General features: G+C 38.9%; 1 protein-coding gene across 1 annotated transcript; it reads left to right on the plus strand.

Moving 5' to 3' along the window:
* The first annotated feature begins 1,223 nt into the window (after positions 1–1,223).
* On the plus strand, positions 1,224–22,194 carry TMC3 (transmembrane channel like 3). Its single transcript, XM_066196625.1, has 22 exons — positions 1,224–1,333; positions 2,631–2,774; positions 3,992–4,067; positions 6,604–6,685; positions 7,078–7,184; positions 8,090–8,188; positions 8,281–8,423; positions 9,863–10,010; positions 11,288–11,331; positions 11,489–11,636; positions 12,394–12,503; positions 12,657–12,735; positions 13,244–13,477; positions 15,060–15,188; positions 15,821–15,888; positions 16,135–16,263; positions 17,081–17,191; positions 17,564–17,689; positions 19,028–19,106; positions 19,304–19,346; positions 19,952–20,249; positions 20,979–22,194. The coding sequence occupies exons 1-22, from the start codon at positions 1,224–1,226 to the stop codon at positions 21,814–21,816; spliced, it is 3,345 nt and encodes a 1,114-aa protein (XP_066052722.1). The 3' UTR covers positions 21,817–22,194.
* Positions 22,195–22,218: the final 24 nt, after the last annotated feature.

Genomic DNA, 22,218 nt, shown 5'->3' on the forward strand with positions numbered 1-22,218 from the left:
CCAGCAGGTAAACTCTGGGCTTTATTGTGAGATACACTTTGGAAATGCAGAATCATATTTATCTGGTCCTTACCTGTCATCTCAGAAATTAAGTGAGTTACACCAAATGGACTTATTCTTTCAATACTGTAACAAAAGATAAGGCTTGTGACTACTTAGCCCTTTGGGTATTTAACTAAATAAGTCTAGGACAATAGACAGTAAAAAGGTAAAACTTCTCACCAAGTGGCAAGATTTTAGATTAATTCAGGACAGAGAGAAAAAGCAGCCTGTGCTATTCTCTACAGGAAATTTAGAAGAGAGAACTAAATGTTCTTTTTGTCAGATGCTGCAAACAAAAGTAAACTACAACAGAGCATTGATTTATGCAATCAAAATTGTTGCTGCACTGTGTGCAGAGCTATTAAGGAGAGAAAATACCAAGTTAGGAACAAGTAAAAACCCTCTGCAAACTCTTCCTTCCACTCCCACCTTCTGAGCATCAAATTATGGCTGCAGGAACTATTAGTATCTAGTATTTTTGGTCTATTTTGCCGTGTTTTAAGAATGTAACTAGAATATCTGTGATGGAGAAAAGCATTGAAAATTCACTTCCCTGGCCCCAGCAGTACCTGGAGGAGTTTATTCTATCCTGGCAACCAAGCCCAGTTTCAGAGAGATGCTGACAGAGAGGTTGTGTTGATGCTGACCACAGAAAGGGTGTCAGGGGAGACTCTCCACCATTAAAATTGGAAGAGAATGTCATTGCATGTTTTTCTGTTACTAAAGGCCAAAACACAAACCATCTTGCTTTTCCTAAGCAAGACCCTTGTCTCAAGCACAGAAAGCAGAAACACCAACCGCACCTCCAGAGTGTTTGTTGGACACACCACCCAGAGCGGGCCAGTGCGGTGTCCTGGGATGGCACTCAGGGGGATGTCCCACAGCCACAACAAGGGAAACTCAGCTGTGAATTGAGGGCTGCAGCTGGGCCACCTTTGAACTCTGCTTCCCACCCTGATCCGGGCTTGGCGGGGCGGCGGCGCGGCTGCCGTGCGCTGCGGCTTTAAGGCACTGCCAGGCAGCGGAGGCTTCTCCAGGCTGGAGCACCGGGCAGTGATCCTCTGCTCCACAGGGCTCGCAGCACTCGCTGCTCTCTGCTCATTGACATTTGGCTGCTGCTGAGACGCCTGCCCAGGCAGCTCCAGGCTGACTCCCAGCAGGGCAGAGTCCCGCCTGGCACCATGGCAGCAGCGCCCGGCTCCCCCGCGCTCAGGGCTGCCAGGTCCTGCAAGAAGCAGCGCACGGTGAAGCGGCAAACCGGCATCTACACCTACCAGGAGCCACCCCACAGGTAAGGGATCTCCCCTCTGCTGGAGGGAGAAGTCGGTTTCATCTAGCACAGCAGTGGGACCTTGTCTTTTCACTTTCATGCAGACAGAGTGTGTGTCAGACTGGAGAAGGTAGTCTGTTTTGAGTAACAGTGTGGTAGCACGGAAATGAGCGTAAGAAAAAGCCTTCTCTGCGTTTTAAGATGTAATTCAAGCCTCTTTTTAAATTTTTTTTTATTTTGTCAAAGTCACTTTTCATACTGAAATATAAACACTGTACATAAAGCAAAGTAACTCCAAAGAGTTCAGGGTATAGCATGATGCAGGGTAAGAAGTCTCTTATTCTTTTCCTGTGTAATTATAAATTTCCCTTGAATGTCCCCTGAGACTGAAGGGACAGGACTGCAGACCAGTGGATTAGTGGCGTGACGAAGTATGTCCCCCAGATATTATTCCATGGCATGGTTCAGGTTATTATTTATTTCTAAGTGATTAAAAGGCTGTCTTTTCAGCAAAACTGCAAGGAACCTTCCCAACAAGTTTATAGCAGTACAACTGGGAAACTTCCTGGCTGGTGGTTGCTGCAGCACTTCAGATCCCTTCGTCATTCAGGGAGAAACAGTCACCACAGGTTTTTAGACCTAAGCCTCTGTAAGAATATATATTGCTGCTGTTTCATAGACCAACAGGGAATTTTCTGTAGCCTAGCAAATGTGGTGACAGCATCAGAAGAGATGATTTAATAATCATCCACAAGAAATCTGCATCAAAGCACATGAATCTTTTCACAGGGACAAGTAATTCTTGGTGTGTGGGGTCTTACACCCTTGTGCCCCTGAGCGGGGAATAGGATTAAACAGTGACCACGACTGAATCATCTGCTCCCCTCATCCTAACAATAAAATATTTTATCATTATTGAAATAAAAGTAATAGATATGAGTAATAAATGAAGGTTGCCCATTCTTTCTGGAAACGTTTAGACCTCACTTTGTCCCAGAAAAATATACAGAGTCTTGCTAGCATGATGTGCAAGCTGCATGGCTGGAAATGCTTGGAGAAGAAAGACTGGGATTCATGGTCAGGGGTCCGGATAATTCATGACTGACGAGCAGGTGGTGAGGAGGGAAGGAGTTATGTCCTGGAGATGGAGAAACCATCCAAATTATTAATCAACTTTAAAACAATTAGGTCATGTGAGTTCCCTAGCTCCCTGTTCCTACAGTGCTCTAACAGGTTGGATCCCATGCAAATCAACGCTTTGCTGGGAATCCAAACGGAAATAACTTGCCTCTTTTCTAATCTTGTGCTGGGCTGCCAGCAACTCAGATGACGACGCTGGTGAGGAGAAGACTGAGAGCCATGACCCAGAGCAGATCTTTCAGAACATCCAGTACCAGAAGGAGATCATGTCCAACATCCGCTGCCGGCCGTGGCCGATGAGGCAGAAGCTGCGGGCGCTCAGGTAAAGGTGCCTGCACAGAGGTTTTCAGGCTCACTGACCATGACAGTTCTTCCAGCCTCAGGAGTTTTTCAGTGTAAGATGGAAGGGTTTGAGCACAGGAATGATTTAGAGCTGCTAGGAAGGTGTTCCATGAGGATGCTTTAAAGGCAGCAGCTCTGAGTGGACAGTCTGTAAGTGAAGTTGTCTCTGGTGCACGTCTGCGGCTCCCTTTAGAGAGTCACAGCACAAAAGACAGCAAGAAATCATCCTTTGGCTATTAACTATGAAAAGAGACTGTCAACTATTCAGTGGTCTAAAGGAAGGCTGTTGGTAATGCTCTGGAAGATGTTTTTAAATCAAATTGTTTCACTGTGTCCCAAAACGGAGAACCAGCCTGCCTTTTGAAGGTAATTACATGATATGAGAACAGAAGCTGGTCACATCTTCAGGCAGTATATTGTAAATGCAGTAAATACTGGGCACTTGTAAGTTTAAAAAGTATGGTCAGTGTAGTAAAAACATGTTTCACACTTTAGAATTTCAATTATTATAATTCCAGATTTCCAATGGAAGAGCATGTGGCTAACTCTTTGGGCCACCTGTCTAAACTGTGTCAGCTCTTTCACCTCATGATCCGTGTGATGCTTGGAGTTTTTTTGCCCTTTTCATCTGGCCTTTTCTCTCAAAACCCTGTCTGGTGCTCAGATGGCAATGCAGCCATGAGGAATCCCTATCCTACCAGAGCCCTTGTGTAATCTGGGAAGCAAAGAGAGGTTTTTCTCTCTTAGGCAGAGTCTGTGACCTCTTGCTTTCCCGTTCCTTTTGACCAGACCTTGGGGGTCCCAATGCACCTTCTGCAGAGGTCAAAGACTGTGTATGACCAGTTGAAAATGCACCCCTTTGCATCTCACAAGAAAGCTATGCCATACCTGCAGAAGAGGTGTCAGTAACCACAGGAGACTATCAGACTGTAAAGGGGATCTTGCTATTTTACTCATTTGGGTTCTACCATTTTAAAAGAAAAACTTTGAAACAAAAGGACAGAGAAATAAATAAGAGGGACAGAAAACTCTCCCTGAAGTCAAACTCTTGAATGCTGAACTCTTTCAGAAAAAAGTCTGTTAGCTCATGGCTGTATTTCAGAGCGTTTGACCCCTTTGATAGCTGCTGCTTGTGCAGAATAAGAGATGTGAGCAATGGGATCAGTGTAGAGACTGAACCTCCCCCCTCTTGTGCAGGCAGGCAAAGGAGATCGTGCTGAAGTATGAAGGGAGGCTCACGAGAACGAGAGGTTACCAGGCTGCTGGGGCAGAGGTACAGCTGCTTTGTCTTAAATCTCTCAGATTTCTTGTTCCCACCAATAGCCATTTGCAGTTCTGCTTCAGAGAAGTGTGTGTTTGCTATGCACTCCTCATACTTCAGCTCAGGACTGTAGAGGGAGAAGAAAGCAGTTAAAACCTTCTTTATTTTTTTTTCTTTTTTTCCATTGTAATTTTATTAGTTACATTTTTGCAGACTAATCTCATGTGTTGAGTGATGAATATCCTTTTGTTAATGCAGTATAAGCTTTCTTTCCAGACAGCCTGCAAGTATTGATGCCTGCTAGAGGGGTTGATGGGAATGGCATAACAACAAACATGATGCAGTATCCTCTGAAGAGCAATTTCAACAAACTGGGGCCACGGCTCAATAGCTTAGTATGAAAAACGTGTCTAGCTTTTAGTTTAGAAGACAGTCTTATAATAGTTTATGTTAAATACATTATTAAAGAAGGGGTTTTGCTTGCAAATACTCAGAGAATTTGAGTCGAATCTTAGCAAATCTATTTACATCACAGAAAATAGACACTGGCCTGAGTTTCTGGAAATTTATAATTTGCAGGAAATTGTATTTAATAAGCAATGAAGAAAAGATTACTTTAGTCATCTAAGTAGTCAAGAATATTTCTGTCATCATAACAAGAAGAGTTTTAATTACTAATTTATCTTCATTCAAAAAGGCAGGGTTAGGCCAAGAGACCATGCAGTTTATTCATGGGAACAAGTGAAGAGCTGCACATGTATCTGGTGCTCTGAGATGCTGGCACCAGAAGCAATGTGCACTTTCCAATGTATAAAGTTTTCCTTGTTCTGCCTTTGCATGTGTGGCAAATGCAGTGGAAGTAAAAATGCTGCTAAAATAAACACTATTCTTTGCCTTTGATATGAGTGTAACTAGGACTTTAGCTGGAAAGAGAAGTGCTAAATCAGAATGTCAGTAAATCAGGGATTGGGCTCCGTGCCTGTTCATATAATTCTTCCTATACAAAACCAAAAGCTTTTATCTTAGAATTCACAGTGAGTAAAAGTTTGTGTCTAATCTAATTGCCTCTATTGTATTTGCTTGAAGACATTCAGCACAGGGATGTAATTCAGCAGTTAATTAGTACCAGTCATTATGTGTAGGGGATCTGTATTCTTTTATCCTGGCATCAATTAGGGGCTATAGCCTTTACATTAGGGCTAAATTCAGCAACAGCAGCAGAATGAGCTGCCTTTTTTTGGTGTAGGTTTTGTTTCTTTGTTTGTTTGAAGTGGAAGACATACTTTTCCACATACTTTCTTGGAAAATAGCATGATGACCAAGGAGACAAAAATTGTAGCACAGCAAAACAAGCACTACATCATCAAAATTAAGAACTTAGTGGCTGAACATGTACTAAGAAGAAAATGCAGCTACTAGTTGTATAAGTATTTACATAAGTTTTTTAAATTTGCAAAATATATATGTTCATGATTGGATAATCCACTCAAGGTATTACTTATGAAAACTGAAGTTAAAATACGTTTTTACAATTTTGACACTGAAAGTAATTTTCTTTTTCAATTCAATTATTTTACACTTTCTTTGTAGTTGTTTTTTGGGGTTTTTTTCCCCAATTAAAGCACGGTGCCCATACTGTGGGTTCTAAGAGTGTAAATTATCCATTCAGATACGTAGAAGGGAGGAAAAGAGATTATAGCTATCAAATGATAATTTTTGAAAATTTTACTTCACTGTGGACACATTGGTATTCTTTATAAATCTGTGGTGGAGCTGGCACAAGGTGCTTGAGTCCTTTCTCAGCCCTGTGAACCCTATTTTCAACTGAAAGTTGCAATCCCAGAAATTCCCATGCAGTTCTCAGCATCGACAATTTCTTTAATTAAAATACTTCCCATTCATGTAATTAAATGCCCATATTACCATAAATATTAATTAACTTTGGCCAGAGAGACTGATAATATTTTCAGTAATTAAAATCTTATTTACTCCTCTTTAATTTTAGGAGATGAAATTACATGATAGAATATTGATACTGCTATTAAAAATGCCAAAAATATATGTGGGATTTTAATATATAGCTGTACTAAAAATACTTTATAATGCCTGGAATAATTTTTTTTTTCCCTGTTGATACTGTAAAGTTATAGCTCTAACTCAACAGCTCAAAAACTGCTCTCACTTTTGCACAGGTGGATTTTACTTTTTCTCCCACATGTGTACAGTGTGTACAGGAAGGTCCTCTGATCGTGCAAAAATGGAGGTTGAAGAAACTACAAAATATAACCACAGGATTTCTGCAGGTGTTGGCTGCAATACATAGAGCTGAGAATATAGCAGTTAAATTTACTGCTGTTGAATAAAAAAGCTTATTTTTCCTCAAAGAGAATTTTCTCTGAGGCCTTGTCCTCCTAATAAGACCTTACTCATCAATGTTTGTAACAATTGTTGCGATAAAAGATAAGACATGAGCAAAATACTCAGCACTTCATTTTTTAATTTTTTTTTTCATGTGGAGAAGTCTCATATTTCTCTGCTTTTTCCCCAGCTTTGGAGGAAGTTTATTCGCCTTGCATATAATTTTGTGGTAATCTTTATTCCTTGGGAAATGAGAATAAAGAAAATTGAGAGTAAGTATAAAGATTTCAAGGTATTCATAAAGCGCTAAAATGCTGAGAAATATGGTGTATTTTTTTAATGTACTGAATTAAATAATATTTGGGAAGGAGTTAAATGCATATTTTCAGCAGCAAATTCTTTATTTAAAGCTTTGCTTTTTCATCTTTTCCTTGTCCATCAGAAACTGCACAGTTCTCATTGATGGTCTTAGTTGTGGGGTAACTTTTGAAGATTCAATTTTGTCCCTTTGGGATTCTGAAAATGAAAAAATTCTCTAGTTTGCTGAATGCCATCCATAAGAGAGGTTTTTTCTTTTTACCCTGTTATTCTAATACTTCATGGATAAATGATACAAGCTTTTATAGACTGTGCAGGTCAGGTAACTGTTTTTTTGTGGTTTAAGGTCATTTTGGGTCTGGAGTTGCCTCTTACTTCATCTTCCTGAGATGGTTGTTTGGAATCAATATTGTCCTTACCATAATGACAGGAGCCTTTGTAGTCCTACCAGAGGTAAGAACACACTGTTAATATTTACAGAGAAACGCTTACTGTTGCACTTTCTTTTCTCAATGGAGCAAACACCACACTTAAAGTCATGCATCAGTTTGAAATGTACACTGTAAAATGAATTATTTAAAATAAATTCCCCTATTGAGAGGTTTTTCTCTGTCAAAGGATAACAGACTTTTTTTCTATTAGTGTTAGGGATGGTATTTTGTCAACATGGTACTAATGCTTTTAGAGAATATGTTTTTATCTGATTACTAAAATAAAAACCCCATTCTTAAAAGACGTAGTGGGTGTTGAGTACATTCAAGTCCTATTAGTGTCATTTCTGGGGAGAAAAACAGAGCATCCCGCTCCAGACTTTGAATTATTGTCCATTAAAAATTATTTCCTACAAATTCTGAACAGCCACAACTTTGTTTAGTTCTTGCATATGAGTGAGGCAATTTGTTAACTTTGTTAAATTATTCATAAACATTATTTTACATCACCTACCCTGTGCTTTAATAATGTTATTGGAAAAACATGGGAATACCTGATTTTAATCTCACTGCACAAAATAAAAAAAAAGTAAATACCCCTTTAACAAATAAAAAGTAAACTGGAAATAAAAAGGTATTCATGTTTGTTTTTTAATTTTTAAGAAAAAAGTAAATTTAAGCCTGAACTATCATTTTGAGATCAAACACTGCCCCATTTAATTTAAAAATGTTCACATTGAAAGCATGGTGCAGTGCTGACACAGAACTTGCTACCCTGGGAGTACCACCCCTATGCGCAGCTCTTACTGGGTTCCACCGTGCAGCCCTGGCTCAGATGGGCTTGTGCAGCTCTGGAGACTTCCTTTCCCATCTCCTGAGACCTTCTCTCTTTTCCCCATCTCCTGAGACCTCCTCTTTCTCCCGCAGCTCCTGGCCGGAGCCCCATTCGGCAGCACAGTCAGCAAGACCATTCCCAAGGAGCACATTGCATCTGCTCAAGACCTGGACACCATCTGGTCACTGGGGGCAAGACTCAAACCACTCATTATTATTTTGCTATGTCTGTTCTGTTGTAATTGTTGGTTACTGCTCTTACTGACGGGCTCTGGTCTTTGCAGGGCTACCTCCAGTACTCTGTTCTGTTTTATGGCTATTATGGCCGTGACCGGAAGATTGGGAAAGCTGGATACCGGCTGCCTCTTGCCTACTTCCTTGTTGGAATGGCTGTGTTTGCTTACAGCTTCATCATTCTTCTAAAAAAGTAATAGTGCCCATTTGCTGCTGTTCATAAACTTGTGTGTTCAGGCAATCAGCAACGGTATTTACTCTACTTCCTCTGCATTTATTCTGTGTAGTTCTGTTAACATGCTCACCTCTGCTAGTATCATGGAGACAGCCTGAGTTCAACTCTAGATTACCCCTTATCTTGTTATAATCTCCACTCTCTATTCCAGCCTATAAAAGGAGGGCAGCACAGATCATCTGTGTGCTTTGTCTTTGTGCAGTGTAAGGCACCACACCCATGGAAGTCCTTTCCCTTCTTTTCTGTTATAAGTACTGCCATGACAGAAAATTATATTTGAAGAGTAATGCTTTCAGCATTATTATTATTCCCCTCTATTGAAATTCAAATATAAAACTACCATCCTAGGTGTATTATCTTTTGCATTGCTTTAGTGAGTACACTGCATTCCATTGGAATGTAAGCTTAATTTCTTTGCTGTGGAAGAGCCAGCAGTAGGAGTTACTTAGCAGAGAGAGCAAGACTGCCTGTGCTGACCATAAATCCAGGGATGTGCAATGCTTGGAGAAGATGCAAGGTCACTCTGTCCTCTCCTGATTTGCTTTCTCTTCCCTTCTGGATACCTATTTATCTGGCACAGTGCAGTCCAGGGATGTTTTCAGTGCTGTCTGTAATAGCTCTTAGTTTTGAGGCCAAGCCTTCCCTTTTCATTTATTTTTAATCTACCTGCTGGTTTGTGCCAAGGGTCACTGGTACATTTCACACCAATCTACACATCTGCAATTTCTAGATATGATCAGCTCTTCTCCTTCTGACTTAGCTCAGTGATTCTTTGCTGTGTACAGCTCCCCTTTAATGTTGTCCTTTCAGATGGCCTTTCTTTCATAAGCTATTAATCTTCATTTCATATCATATTTCTGCCACCTTGCTCACCTGACATGAGTAGGAGAGGTTTTCTTTCTTTTTCCCAAGGTTTGTAAAATGGCACTGGGTTTCTATTTGACAATAATATATATTTTGAGTATTAAAACCATACAGCAAACAAACAGATCTTGTGCACAATCACTAGTTATGCTAAATTAGATTTAATTCCTGTAACAGTGATCTTAGTGATGGTCTGTTCCAACTGGATCCTACCTAGAGGTTGTAAAACTGGAATAGGTGTAGAAATAAAGTTCTAGTGAGATTTATTTGCATTATTTGTCAGTTATAAAACTGTAAATATCGAAATGCCCTTCCACAGTGAGTCATTTCTCTGTAGATGTAAAGTCATGTTCATGAGCTGCACCTCACTCTGTTTTATGTTCTTCAGAAAGCTGCCAACAGTGATAAAAATTTCTGCAAACCTTTGGTAGCTCTAAACGTATAAATCTGAAAACCATGAACCAAACCAGTGACTTCCTTCATTGCCATCTTCACACACCAGAAGCAGTTAAATACCTGTTACTTTTTTACAGAATGGCAAAGAACTCAAGAATGAGTTTAGCAAGTGCCTCTGATGAAAATTACACTTTCTGCTGGAGACTGTTCTGTGCTTGGGACTATTTAATAGGAAACCCTGAGGCTGCAGAGAGCAAAGCTGCTGCCATAGTCAACAGCATCAGGGTGAGCAACTGACCTTCGAATTATTTCAAGTCGATTTACTTGTTAATCTGTAAGCCATGTAAATTTTTCCTCTCATCCCCTTGCACTTCCTATTGGTTTCTTGTATTTATTTACAGATCTATTTGCCTAGGGGAGGGCCAGTATCACATCTGTGTGGTATTACAGGCATATCATATTGGCTGACGTCCTGGCAAGGGGACGTTGTGTCCTTCCTCAGAATTTTATTTAATGCGCCTATATGTGTGACAAGAAGTTAGATAACTAGAAACAAATCTGCTAGTGATGAAATTTCATTGAGTGTTGGAATCAAATTCATGCTAACAACTGATTTGGCAGGAAAATAAACAAATTTATAGAAGGTATATTTGTTTATATACAAAGGAATTATTTTATGCCTCAGGGAATCAATATACAACAGCTCATATTTTACAAGATGCTTTTTTACATAATAAGTTTTACATCTCTCTCTTTCATTTATAAGTTCCCGCACACAATTTATTGTTCTTTCTTCTTTATTTTATCAGCTATTAATCAGGCTCCCCAAGGAAATGGTCATGGCATCAAGCCTGTTGGAGTCCAAGGAGCATCTGGATGATGCTTTTAAGTCAAATGTTTTAGTTTTAAGTATTCCTCTGAGTATCAGGAAGTTGGACTCAATGGTCTTTATGGGTCCTTTCCAACTTGAGATATTCTATGATTCTATGGTTTATTTCGTCTCTCCATAACAGATGGAGGGACAACTTACAGGTCTCTCAATATTAGAAAACTGTTAAAAATACAGATGTTTTGCACCTAGAATTTAAGAGTATATGTGGTTTTATCAAAACTAATTTATTTCCCAAATTTGGTGTATTCTCATTATTAAAACAAAAAAAAATATTTCAAATTGTGCCGGGGTAAATTAGTAAGCTATGATATTTACTTATTTCAGTGACTAAGGGTAACTTTTGCCAGTACTGTATTATATTAGTGACACTCAGATTTTAAAGGCACATCCTGCCAAAAAATCTGAAAGTGTAACTCTCTTGTTGTATCTCCTTAAACATGCATGTCTGAAAATGTCCGAGTATCTGATTACTGTGTATTTATTTCTCAGAAATCTCCATCACTTTTTAATATCACATATCAATGCTACAAATCAATGAGGACAGTGGTATTTATCTGCTTGCACCTCCAGGATGTGATTTTTTTTATTAGTATACTTTAATTTCTGTGAAAGATATGTGCATTATTTTTGCTGAATGTTATTAAAATGGTAATGCTGTGTTTCTTTCAAGGAAGCTATACTGGAAGAGCAGGAAAAGAAGAAAAGCAAAAACTTGTATGTATATAAGATAAAGGATACTTTTGAAAGCACTGTTTCAATGCAGATATCAGTGCTAATCTACTTGTCTTGTACTTCTTAACCCTGTTCAAAATGACCCCTGATGTCATAAGACAACCTGCTGTATTAGTTGTATCTTCTTTTTTTTTCCTAGGGCAGTAACCATAAGCTTAAGAATTATTGCAAACATCCTGGTGCTTCTCTCCCTTGCGGGAAGTATTTACATCATCTACTTTGTCGTGGATCGATCCCAAAGGTTAGAGCGCACCAAAAAGGAATTGACTCTTTGGGAAAAAAATGAGGTACACTGTCTTTATGCTAACTCTGTGTTAGAAGCAGGATTGCTGTCTGGGGGGTTTCTGCACCAATATTGTGCACAGAGGTGTAAACAGCAAGAGCTGAGCCAGGAGAAAGGAGGAATTAATGGGCAGACCTGGATCTGCCTTGGTGCACTTGCTCTCTCAGCTCTGCAGCCAGGTGTTAGTGCAGCTGAACTGGACAGAGGGGGGTGCAGCTACTCATTTCACAAACACTGCAGTTCTGGCAGGTCCCTATTTTGTGAGCACAAAGCTTAATCTCTCCTGTCACTTATAAATCTGTTTTGACACCCAGGACTGAGCTGAGCAAACACTGGGCTGATGGACTAGAAAAGAATTGATAACAGCGACTGATCCAGAATCAGGGGATACTGAATGTTCTGTGCCTGTTTCCAATCAGAGCAATGAGCGAGAGTAGGAGGTGAACAGAGATGAACTACCCATTTCAGAGGAAGATGCTGGCATCATATTTCCTTCATGTTAACTTTTAATTTCAATGAATAAAGTTGAACTTTGAAGCTACAATAACTGGAGTAAAGACTCCCAAGTGGTATTCCACATCTATAATTTTTGATCATAACTACTGTTATTACTAATGTCAATTAATAACATTTTAAAGCATCTCCTCCAAGGAAAGCAATCACCAAAGCATGTGCCTCAGAAGTATTTCAATCAGCCTTCAAGATTCCACAGAAGTCCTTCATCAAACACTACAAAAATGCCACATGTTTGTGTTCCATAGGTCAGCGTAGTTGTGTCACTGATCACAATGATTGCACCCTCTGCTTTTGAACTTGTGGCAGCTCTGGAGATGTATCATCCAAGGACCACTCTTCGCTTCCAGCTTGCCAGGTATGGGCATTATTTAGTGTAAAAAATAATAAAGAGAGAAAAGGAGGAAAGGAGAGGTGTGTTCTGGTTCATGTTTTAATACAGCCAAACCAGAGAACGTATGAGAAGTCAATGGTTGCCAATGCTGGTAACCCATATTTTATTTCTTTTCAGGGTTCTTGTCCTATACCTTGGAAACCTCTACAGTTTAATCATTGCTCTCCTGGATAAAGTGGACAGTATGAGTGTCACTGTAAGTTTAACTTGATGTTTTCTGATGCGTAAAGCTAGTAGACTTCATAGACAGAATTCTGTTTATTGTGAAGTATATGAAGTCAGATGAAACTTTGTTTGAAATTGATTAAAATACTATGGCTTGATAGGATTGTAGAGTTAAGTTTAGACAGTAATGTTTATTTACAAATTCTTACAGGGTCTTTTTAATTAGTCTAAGGATAACTAGATCCATTTGATTGCTTATGTAATGAGATAAATAGATTTATGTGCATTGTTGAACTATTAAAAAAAAAGAAAAACCTCATCACTGTAGGTCAAATATTTCTGCCTACCTAAATTAGCTTGAAGTCCTGCCCTTTGGTGTTCCATCTGACTCTGTCCATTGACAGCAGTTTAACAGTTGCCGAACTGCTGCTTGGAAATATATGAAGAAATGTCTGTATGTGTGTGAATGCTGTAGAAGGTGCAGACATCTGCACCCATGTACAGTTAAAAACTAGCTTTTGGGAAATTTATTATTTCAGGATTCTGATGTGAACAACAATGCAAGTAATTCTACCACCTCCTTAGCAACCAACACTCTCTCTAAGGACGACAATTTAACCATTCCTAATGTACAAATTAAGAGAAATGGCTTTCTCACATTGGAAGAGCATCACACCCAAGGCCTGACAGTCTCAGACTCACTGGTTAACCAAACAATTTCCTTTAACATCCAGAACCCACAGGATCAGTGCTGGGAGACATATGTTGGTCAAGTACGTAATTGTTTTCTTGTCATCAACTTACTCCACTTAATCCACATTTAACAAAAATTTAAAATCATGTTGTGCTGTGTTTATTTTTAGAACTTTTCTTTGTATAAATTCTTTCTTTGTATAAAAGAATTTAGCTAAGGATGATGCAGGAAGAGTTAAGACTGCAAAGTGCTATGGCCACAGATACAAGCTTTGGGTTCTGTTCACTATCTACAGTATATTTAGTGCTGTTCAAATGCTCTTTTGCCAGGCTTTGAGCTCCGTCTTGAGCTCTGCACAGGCAGATCTGCACAGATCTGTGACACAGATCCTACTTTAACAGGGCACATCCTTCTAACCCCTACAGAGAAATAAGACTATAAAGACGTACAAGCAGCACCATGTACTCTGTGCAGACTCAGGTTGCTGCCTCAAGAGATGGAAATGCAGACCCGAAACACGAGATTGTGCTCTTGGTCATTTGTACAATATCAGAAGACTCTATTCATTCTTCCTCAATAAATCTCTGGACAATCAAGTGCTCTTCACTTTTTCAGAGGGAGTGAGAAAAACAACAAAAGGTTTCAAAATCCCATCAGTTTGTAGAAACGGCGACAGCTGGATGGCAGTGCCATGTTCCCACATTTGGGGTGCAGAAAATCTGCAGATTTAATATAACACCTTTTGCTTCCCCACATGTGAAGGGTACATTACTTGTGACTTCCAGGGACACTAATACATTCAGAGAGAAATTTTAACCACAAAATGGAGAAGATATCACTGATCCATTTGAGACTGTGGTCTCTGACAGTGTCACACTCATGTCCAGGCCTCTGGACTAAGAACCATGTTTGTAAGCTTCTGATTTTCTGAGCTTCTTGTTCCAGAAAGAGGAATATTAAAGGTCTTGTTTGACCATTAGGAGGAAAAGACCCCTTTGAGGTTTATTAGCCTGACTTCTATTCTTGTACGTCCCTTTTGCAATCTCATAGAAAATAGAGGGTTTGAATGTTTGCTTTTTTCCCCCAGAATGGCCTAGAGATGTATAGAACTGAATTCTTCCTATTTTAAATATATATTTTTAAAGCTCAATTAAATATAGGATAACTTCATTCTTTGGTACGAACTAAACAACTGTTTTTTATGGCTTGATGATCCTATGCCATTGGGTTGTGGGTCTGTCTGAATAACAAGGTTTTCTATTGTGAAACACATTGCAAATACATATTACAAGAATCATCTTAATAAAAGAATGGGTGCAATAGAAAAAAACAACCCATTTCAGTTTAGCTCAACACATTTTTAGAACACTAAAAAGAAAGTCATTAAAAAGAAAGTTTGATACCATCATGACCAGAATTTTACTGCTGAAAGGAATAAAAGGCACCCTGGAAGCTTGATTATATTTATTCTCTTTAACAGAACAAAGACAAGTAAGGGAAAAGTCAAACAGGAAAATTTTAAAAGGAAATTTATATATTCAATTCATATTTTTTCAGAATACTGAGCTTGAGCCAAAAATGCAAGTAGAAACACAAAAGAGCCATATTCAGTCCATTTGCTTTCAGAATTACTCAGTATGTGTAAACAATGTGTATTTCAGGAGATGCTCAAGCTTTCAATTATTGACATGATTTTCACAGTGGCAAGCATTCTGCTAATTGACTTTTTCCGTGGACTGTGTGTCCGATATTTGAGTGATTGCTGGTGCTGGGATCTAGAAAGCAAGTTTGTAAGTACAATCCTTATTTTATCAAGCTAAGATGTTGAAGATGGGTAGGCTCCTTCCCTCAGTACTAAATGTCCTTAAGGTCTTTCCACAGATGAATAATTTCTTGGTAGCACACATGTATAAAGGCACACTGAGTTTAAATTGGAGGGTACAGGGTAAATATTGAGATTAATGTTTTTCTCAAGCCTACTCACATGGCTCTGGTGCAAAAATTTTTGGTTTACACAAAATAAGATCAGAGCAGTTCCCCCAGTCTAAGGTGACACCGAGGGCACGCAGTTGTTCCTCACATCCTCTTTCCTGAAACAGTAACCAACAGAACACAGCCCTTTAAGAGAATTACAGTGGGTATTGCTTGGTTAGCAAGAAGCTGGTGGCATGAAAAGCTGCAGACTGTTCTTTGTCCTTAAAGATGTGAAGTAAAATAGAGAGGAATAAATTCATTTATTCATTTAATCCCTGGCTGCAGAGTAGGTTTTGCTATGTCCCCACTGCCTGCCAGCAGTTGGTATTTAATCTGGATGTTTCAGGCTATGTACTGTCTGCAAACTGATTCAGTCAAATGCGTCAAATAAATGGTCTGAAAACAAGATTAAGACAAAGGTATTCATCAAACACTTTGTTTCTTGTAGCCAGAATATGGAGAATTCAAAATTGCAGAGAATGTATTGCATTTGGTCTACAACCAGGGAATGATCTGGTATGCAGTCCTTATGTGTTTTTTCTTGTCCTTTGTTGGCTATTGCTTGGTCAATCTGATGATTTAAATGAAACCTATTTAAGTAGGATATTGACAGTGTAGTCTTTTATATTCAGAGATCATTTCTTAATAGTGAGCTATTAATCTGTTTACCTGGTATGGGGTTTGGGGTTTTTTTAGTCTATTCTATTGCTATCAAAATGGCTTCTGGCAACACTGAGCACTGACATGATATGATTTTTCTAGGATGGGAGCCTTCTTTTCACCTTGCTTACCAGCATTCAATGTGCTCAAGTTGATTGGCCTCATGTACCTGAGGAGCTGGGCTGTGCTGACATGCAATGTACCACATCAGCAGGTTTTCAGAGCATCTCGGTGAGTCAAAATGAGAACCAGAGATAAAGAAAAAATCAAATGCAGGCAATGGAAATATCTCTCATCAATATGAAGAAAATTACAGGAGATTTTAGCTCTAAAGGTTGACAATCAAATTTCACACTAACACTGATAGCAAAAGTCTGAGGAAAAAAGACATAGTTACTGAGAAACTGGAGGGTTTGGAAGCGGGGTAGTTGAAGATGTGCAAGAAGTAAAAAACATGTCAGGGAATATTCCTAGATACCAAAATAAATATTTTATTTCCATACGAATCTGACAGAGCACAATAACCTATATGTGTTAACTGTTACAAGTCCTATTTCTTGATGTTTCTCTCTTTAAAAGCTGTGCAGTATCTGCTTCTGTCGACTGCATTGTACAACAGATTTCCTAATTTTTCATCTATTATGATGAATATCTTAATTGTTTATTCAAAACAGAAATAATTTTGGGCATCTTTAATTTTTAATAATCAGTTATTTCTAACTTTTTTTTTAGGATGAGTTGACTTCTGCTGCTGTACTTTTTCTCCCCTAACACAACTGGGCAGGAAGGGCAGCCTTTGTCAAAGGGTGCAGGAACCAGCTCTCTGGCTGCAGCACTGGTATCTGGAAAGCAGTGCAAATAGAATTTTGATCATTAAGAGTCTGTTAAAACCAGCTCTGTTCAGACTTTCTAATTATAGCAGAATGATTTTAATCTTTCAGACATGTTGATCTTGAACTGGATAGGTAGATTCAGACTTGCACATTTATGTTGCTTCTGGTTTTCTCTCTGATTAGTATAATCTGAAAGATGTTACACCTTCTTGCAGGTCCAATAATTTCTACTTGGCCATGTTGCTGTTTATGTTGTTCTTGTGCATGTTACCGACAATATTTGCTATTGCCCGATATAAACCATCCTTAAGCTGCGGCCCCTTCAGGTGAGGTATAATGGATTTTATTTCCCCCTCTTACAATAAACTTTTCATGTTTCATAATACACAAACTACAGATATAAATTCAAAACAAGTTGATAGGACAATGCTTTTCTGCTACCAGTATTTCACAGTTTAAGGTTTAATAAAGTAAATAGGTCAGAGTTCTGAGTTGATTTGTTTTATATACATAATTTAGTTAGTTTATATCTACATGATGAAATGTGCCACTGAGCAATCTCCCAAACATCACTGTCTTGTGTCTTCATTCAAGACCCCACCAAGCTTGTTTTTTATTCAGTGCAACACTGCTTAACAAATATACTCAGAATTCTTTACATCTTAATTTTACCTTTTTCCCTCCCACACCTCCTATAGTGGTCAAGAAAAAATATATGATATTGTTTCTGAAACGATTAAAAATGATTTTCCCACATGGTTCAACACAGTGATTACTTACATCAGCAGTCCTGTCGTTGTCCTCCCTGCACTACTACTGTTATTGTAAGTACTTCGGTTTTTGTAGGCAGGTTAAATTGATTGTATTAATACTGGCCTTATCTTTGGAGGGTCAAGTGTAGATAGGGAGGAACAAACTGCATTGTCATAGTTTCATTAAGCATAACTGAAAAAACAATTCCAACACCTCACTGAATGTGTGGTATATGGACCAGATAGGAATGAAAGTATGTTAAAAAGACTGTCAAAAGGAATTTCACGTTCTGGGATACTTTGTTGGAGCTGTATTGTGTCAAGGCTTGCAGTGCTGATGGTTCCAGGAAGTTTAAGAACCTTCTTCCCTCATAAGAGTTCCTCAGAAATAAATTTTCCATTTCTTCATGGTCATTAGTTCAGTTTATGACAGTGAACAGGGCTCAGTCTGTCATTTAAAGAAGTTATTCAGTCATCCTGATATATGACAAGATAAATCAATTATGATGGTCTGCTCTTAAGTGTTAATGTAATATAACTTGCTGCAGACTCTCTAGTGGAAGTCTTTTCTTACTTGGGTTATAAATAATTGTTCACAGTTGGGAAATAATATTGATTTTGAGATGCTTGAAATTCACTTTGCTTCTCTCAAAAGCTCAATTTTGTTTTGCTTGTACCTTTGTACCATTTTTTTTCCTGTGTAAACTGCAAAGGCAGAGTTTGTCCCACTGGTAGGTTTTCAAATCAGATGGAACTTTTCCTATTTGTAACTTTTTTCCTCTAAGGTCCCAGTCATGTAATATTTACAAATTTGAGTATTCCTATTGACTGCTTCAAACTGACGGCTAAGCACATGTGTAATTGTGGTATGAAGTCTAGTTGTAAGACATCGTCTGAAAGCCAGTGCAGTCCATTATGTCAGGCCACAGTCTGCCAGGATCTGATCTCATCTGTGCCAGGGTAAACAAGGTGTTATTTCAACCAGCCAACAAAATTACATTGGTAATGGTTGTGCAAACTCAGATGTAACTCTGGTGTCTCTGTTCTGTAACCTTGGACTGGGAAAAAAAGACAAAACAATATCTGTCAAAATGATTTGTCTAGAATTAAAAAAAACAAACAAACAAACAAACAAAACAAATAAAACCAACTAGAAATGCCTCCCAGGTTATGCACACAATGAAAAGACCTGCAAAAAACACAGGTGAAATTAGAACTGCTGTTAAATCTGTTTTCAGTGTAATTTCTTTCTTTAATCTGTTTGCTTGAAAGAAGGCTGTAATCCATTATTACAATATAAGGAAACACTACAGAGCAGCAGCTGAACTTGTACATCATTTTGACCTATAAACCCTCAAAAACAAACTGTCGAGTGTCTGAAGTGACTCATATCACCCCTTTCACTTCTAGCATGCTAATCTACTACCTACAAAGTATTGCAAGATCATTAAAATTCACAAACAATCAACTGAGAATGAAGATACAAACAGTAAGTATGGTGAAAAGCACTTTTACATGTAATTTGGGGGGTTTTCAGTAAAGTATGAGCCTAATTAAATCTCTAAAGTCACTTCTAGTGTTTCATAACGTAAAACAAGTCCTCTATTTTTCATCCTTACTAAGCAGGGGATTTACTCTCTAATCTATAATAATTTACGGATTCTCATTCTTCTGAATGTATTTTAGGAAAGAACTGAAGATAAGAAAAAGGTGGTTCAGATGGCAGTAGGTAAGTTGGTGACCTTTAGAAATGCCACTACTAATAAAGCATTTGGACCTAAACCCATTTTGATTTTTCATACATATAGGGAAGTACAACTACATTTTTAAAACTGTATTTCCCGTAGAATCCTCCTTTTAGATGGTTTCTGAGCTAAGTTTGACTTAATCTTGGCAACACTGAAAGACATTGTTCATAGTTTAAACCTGAGTTCACTTGGAATCTTTGGAGTGGGTATTCTCCTGCTTTTATCAGCAACAAGGAAGAACCTGGGATGCATCTTGGATGATTCAAATCATCTCAGACTTTGCATGCAATACAGAGGCTGGTAGGCAGAAGAAAAATTGGTTTGTTGCCCATTTTGGAATCCTACAGTGCAACATTCAGTGTTTTTTATGTGTCCCCAATACTCCATCTGCTATGTACTGCAGTGTAAAGATCTACCCCTTTACCACCAAGTATCCCAGTGTGACACTTGTTTCTCTCTTCTGAACACGGGGAGTTCTGTTGGCCTTGGACCCCTGACTGAAGAGGGAATTTGAGTCACTGAATTTACTCAGCAAGTTCTAAATGTAGAGACCTGGAAAGTTCCCATAATAATTTCTGTTTTCTAGCCAGAATCCAAAATCTGGATGCTAGTGACAAAAGACCAGAGCAAGAAACTGATATTATCAGCCAGGAGTCTTCTGTTCGGTCCTCAACACCCCGGAAGAATGGCAGTGTCTTGAACTTCGAATCTCCCGTGAGCAAAGGCACCAGAATACAAACGATTTCCCAGTCTGTGCCCCAAACTGTGCCAGCAGCTGATGTTGTGAGACCTGCCAATGCAACCCCCACAACTTCAACCTCTTTAACACCAGCTCCCTCTGTGTCAAGTGTACAGAAACCAAGAAATGATCATATCACAAACAGGTAGGACTGCTTTGATTTTGAAATGGTATTTATTCCAGCAGCTCCATGCCATACATGTTTATTTACAAAAGGGCAGTGCTTTCAGACTGTCTGGAGCTGTAAGACAACAAAGGAATTTTTAAAGAGGAGATTCATTCATGGGTACTATTGATGTTGCTGGTGACACCACATCCTTAACCCTCTCTTAACAGAGATGGGATTATAAACTCTTTGAAATGATGTAGTTGATGGAGTTTACACACAACTCAAGCAAAGAGAAATACTAGACTTGCCCTCAGGCACATAACTAAATGAGTTTGTGCAGGATACCATCTCCATGAACAAAATAAATATGGAGTGAAGGAACTCTGCAGAATGTCTATGCAGCTTTAGTTGTAAAACAACCAGTCTGGCATATCAGTAGATGGATGCTTTACACTATCTTTTGGGGTTTTTTTCCAAGTGGATAAAGAACAATTCTCAGAACAATAAGAAAACAGAAAGGGAGTATAACTTGAGAAGACAATTGTGTCACCTTTTCCTAGAGAATATATTTGTTAATATATCTCCTAATTTCTAGGGTATTTTTAAAAATGGTTCTAAAAATTTGGAACAGTGGAGACACGATAATCTCCACTTTTCCAACCTAGTCTTTGACTGCTAGAGCAGTGAATTCTTTTATATGTTTCAATTCCATTAATTGATAAGTGCGTATATCAGTATTTCCTTTTTCTTTCTTCCGTCCTAAAGATACCCAAGTGTTGTTCATAGGAGTGCGAGTGAGCTGTGCAAAGCAAAGCCCTGCACACCAGTGACTTTCAAAAAGCACACTGAAGATGTTCATTCTGACCCTCTCTTCAGAAAAGCCATTCGGCAGGTAAATTCGGATGCCCTTGGGGCAGGGGCTCCTGTATTTTTGGGATGTAGACCATATGCTACCAGGTATTTTCTGGTTAATGAAAACGAGTCACGCAAAAAATCGCTCCGTTCTACCTCCCGACTCCAAAGGCATTTCAGAAAGGAGGATTCAGGAGACATTATTGAGCTGTATCCACGCCATGTCAGAAGATATGTGGTTCGAGCACCACACCAGATGTATTCCCCTCATCCCAGTGAAGATGAGGAGGATGAAGAACTTGAGAGAGAATTCATGAACAGATCCCATCGCCCTCGCTCACTGTCTGACCTTCGCCCAGCACCACGGTTTTACATTGGGGATCATGCTGATGGCCACATTCTAATGGGCAAAGACATAGCCAGAGTGCATTACAAATCCTGGGATGATGGTTTTGAGCTGGACCTGGACAGGCCTCCATATGCTTACAAGAAAGTACACCTGAACTATCCTGAGCCACGTGTTAAACCAAAATCAAAGCAAAAGCTGGAGCAATCTCTAACAGAGTCTGATTCCATTTCCATTGAATCTAGCAGTGATCCACAGAACAGCAGCAATGACCAGTACATCCAGGTCATTCACACCAAGGACAAGTATCCAAAAGCAGGGGCAAAACTCCCCAAAAAGAAATCTAAAAACAGTGTTGATCTAAGTATGTCTGAGCCTAGTGAACTGGTCTGCTCAAATGTCTGAGAAAGTGCCCCAACCTCACTGTGTTTTGAGCTGGTGTATGTGCAGTTGTACTTTACTTGCTATTTGAGGTCTATCAGAGTAACTGGGACGTAGTTTTTGTACGAATCATGTATGCAGCCGTGCGAGGTGGGAAAAGCCTTGTGTTTTACTCTTTATTGTACCTTGCTTTGATATCACAACTGATGTGTCGCAAATTTTAGAAAAGGAGGTTATTCCAATTTATTCCTTACTGTTATGCTGTCAAAACCCAAAATCTCTGCCTACTGGAAAATCAAAAGCCATGTACTTGGGACACTTCAATTAAACCAGTACAAAAATACATTAGATGAGGCTTTTTTAATCTGCTACAGCCAGAGCTGAAGATTCTTCCTGAATAAATTCAGCAGGGAATCGGCTTCCTGC

This window comes from Chamaea fasciata, unplaced genomic scaffold (assembly GCF_029207755.1).
Source record: "Chamaea fasciata isolate MVZ Bird 193981 ecotype frontalis unplaced genomic scaffold, bChaFas1.0.hap1 SCAF_14, whole genome shotgun sequence".
NCBI lineage: Eukaryota > Metazoa > Chordata > Aves > Passeriformes > Sylviidae > Chamaea > Chamaea fasciata.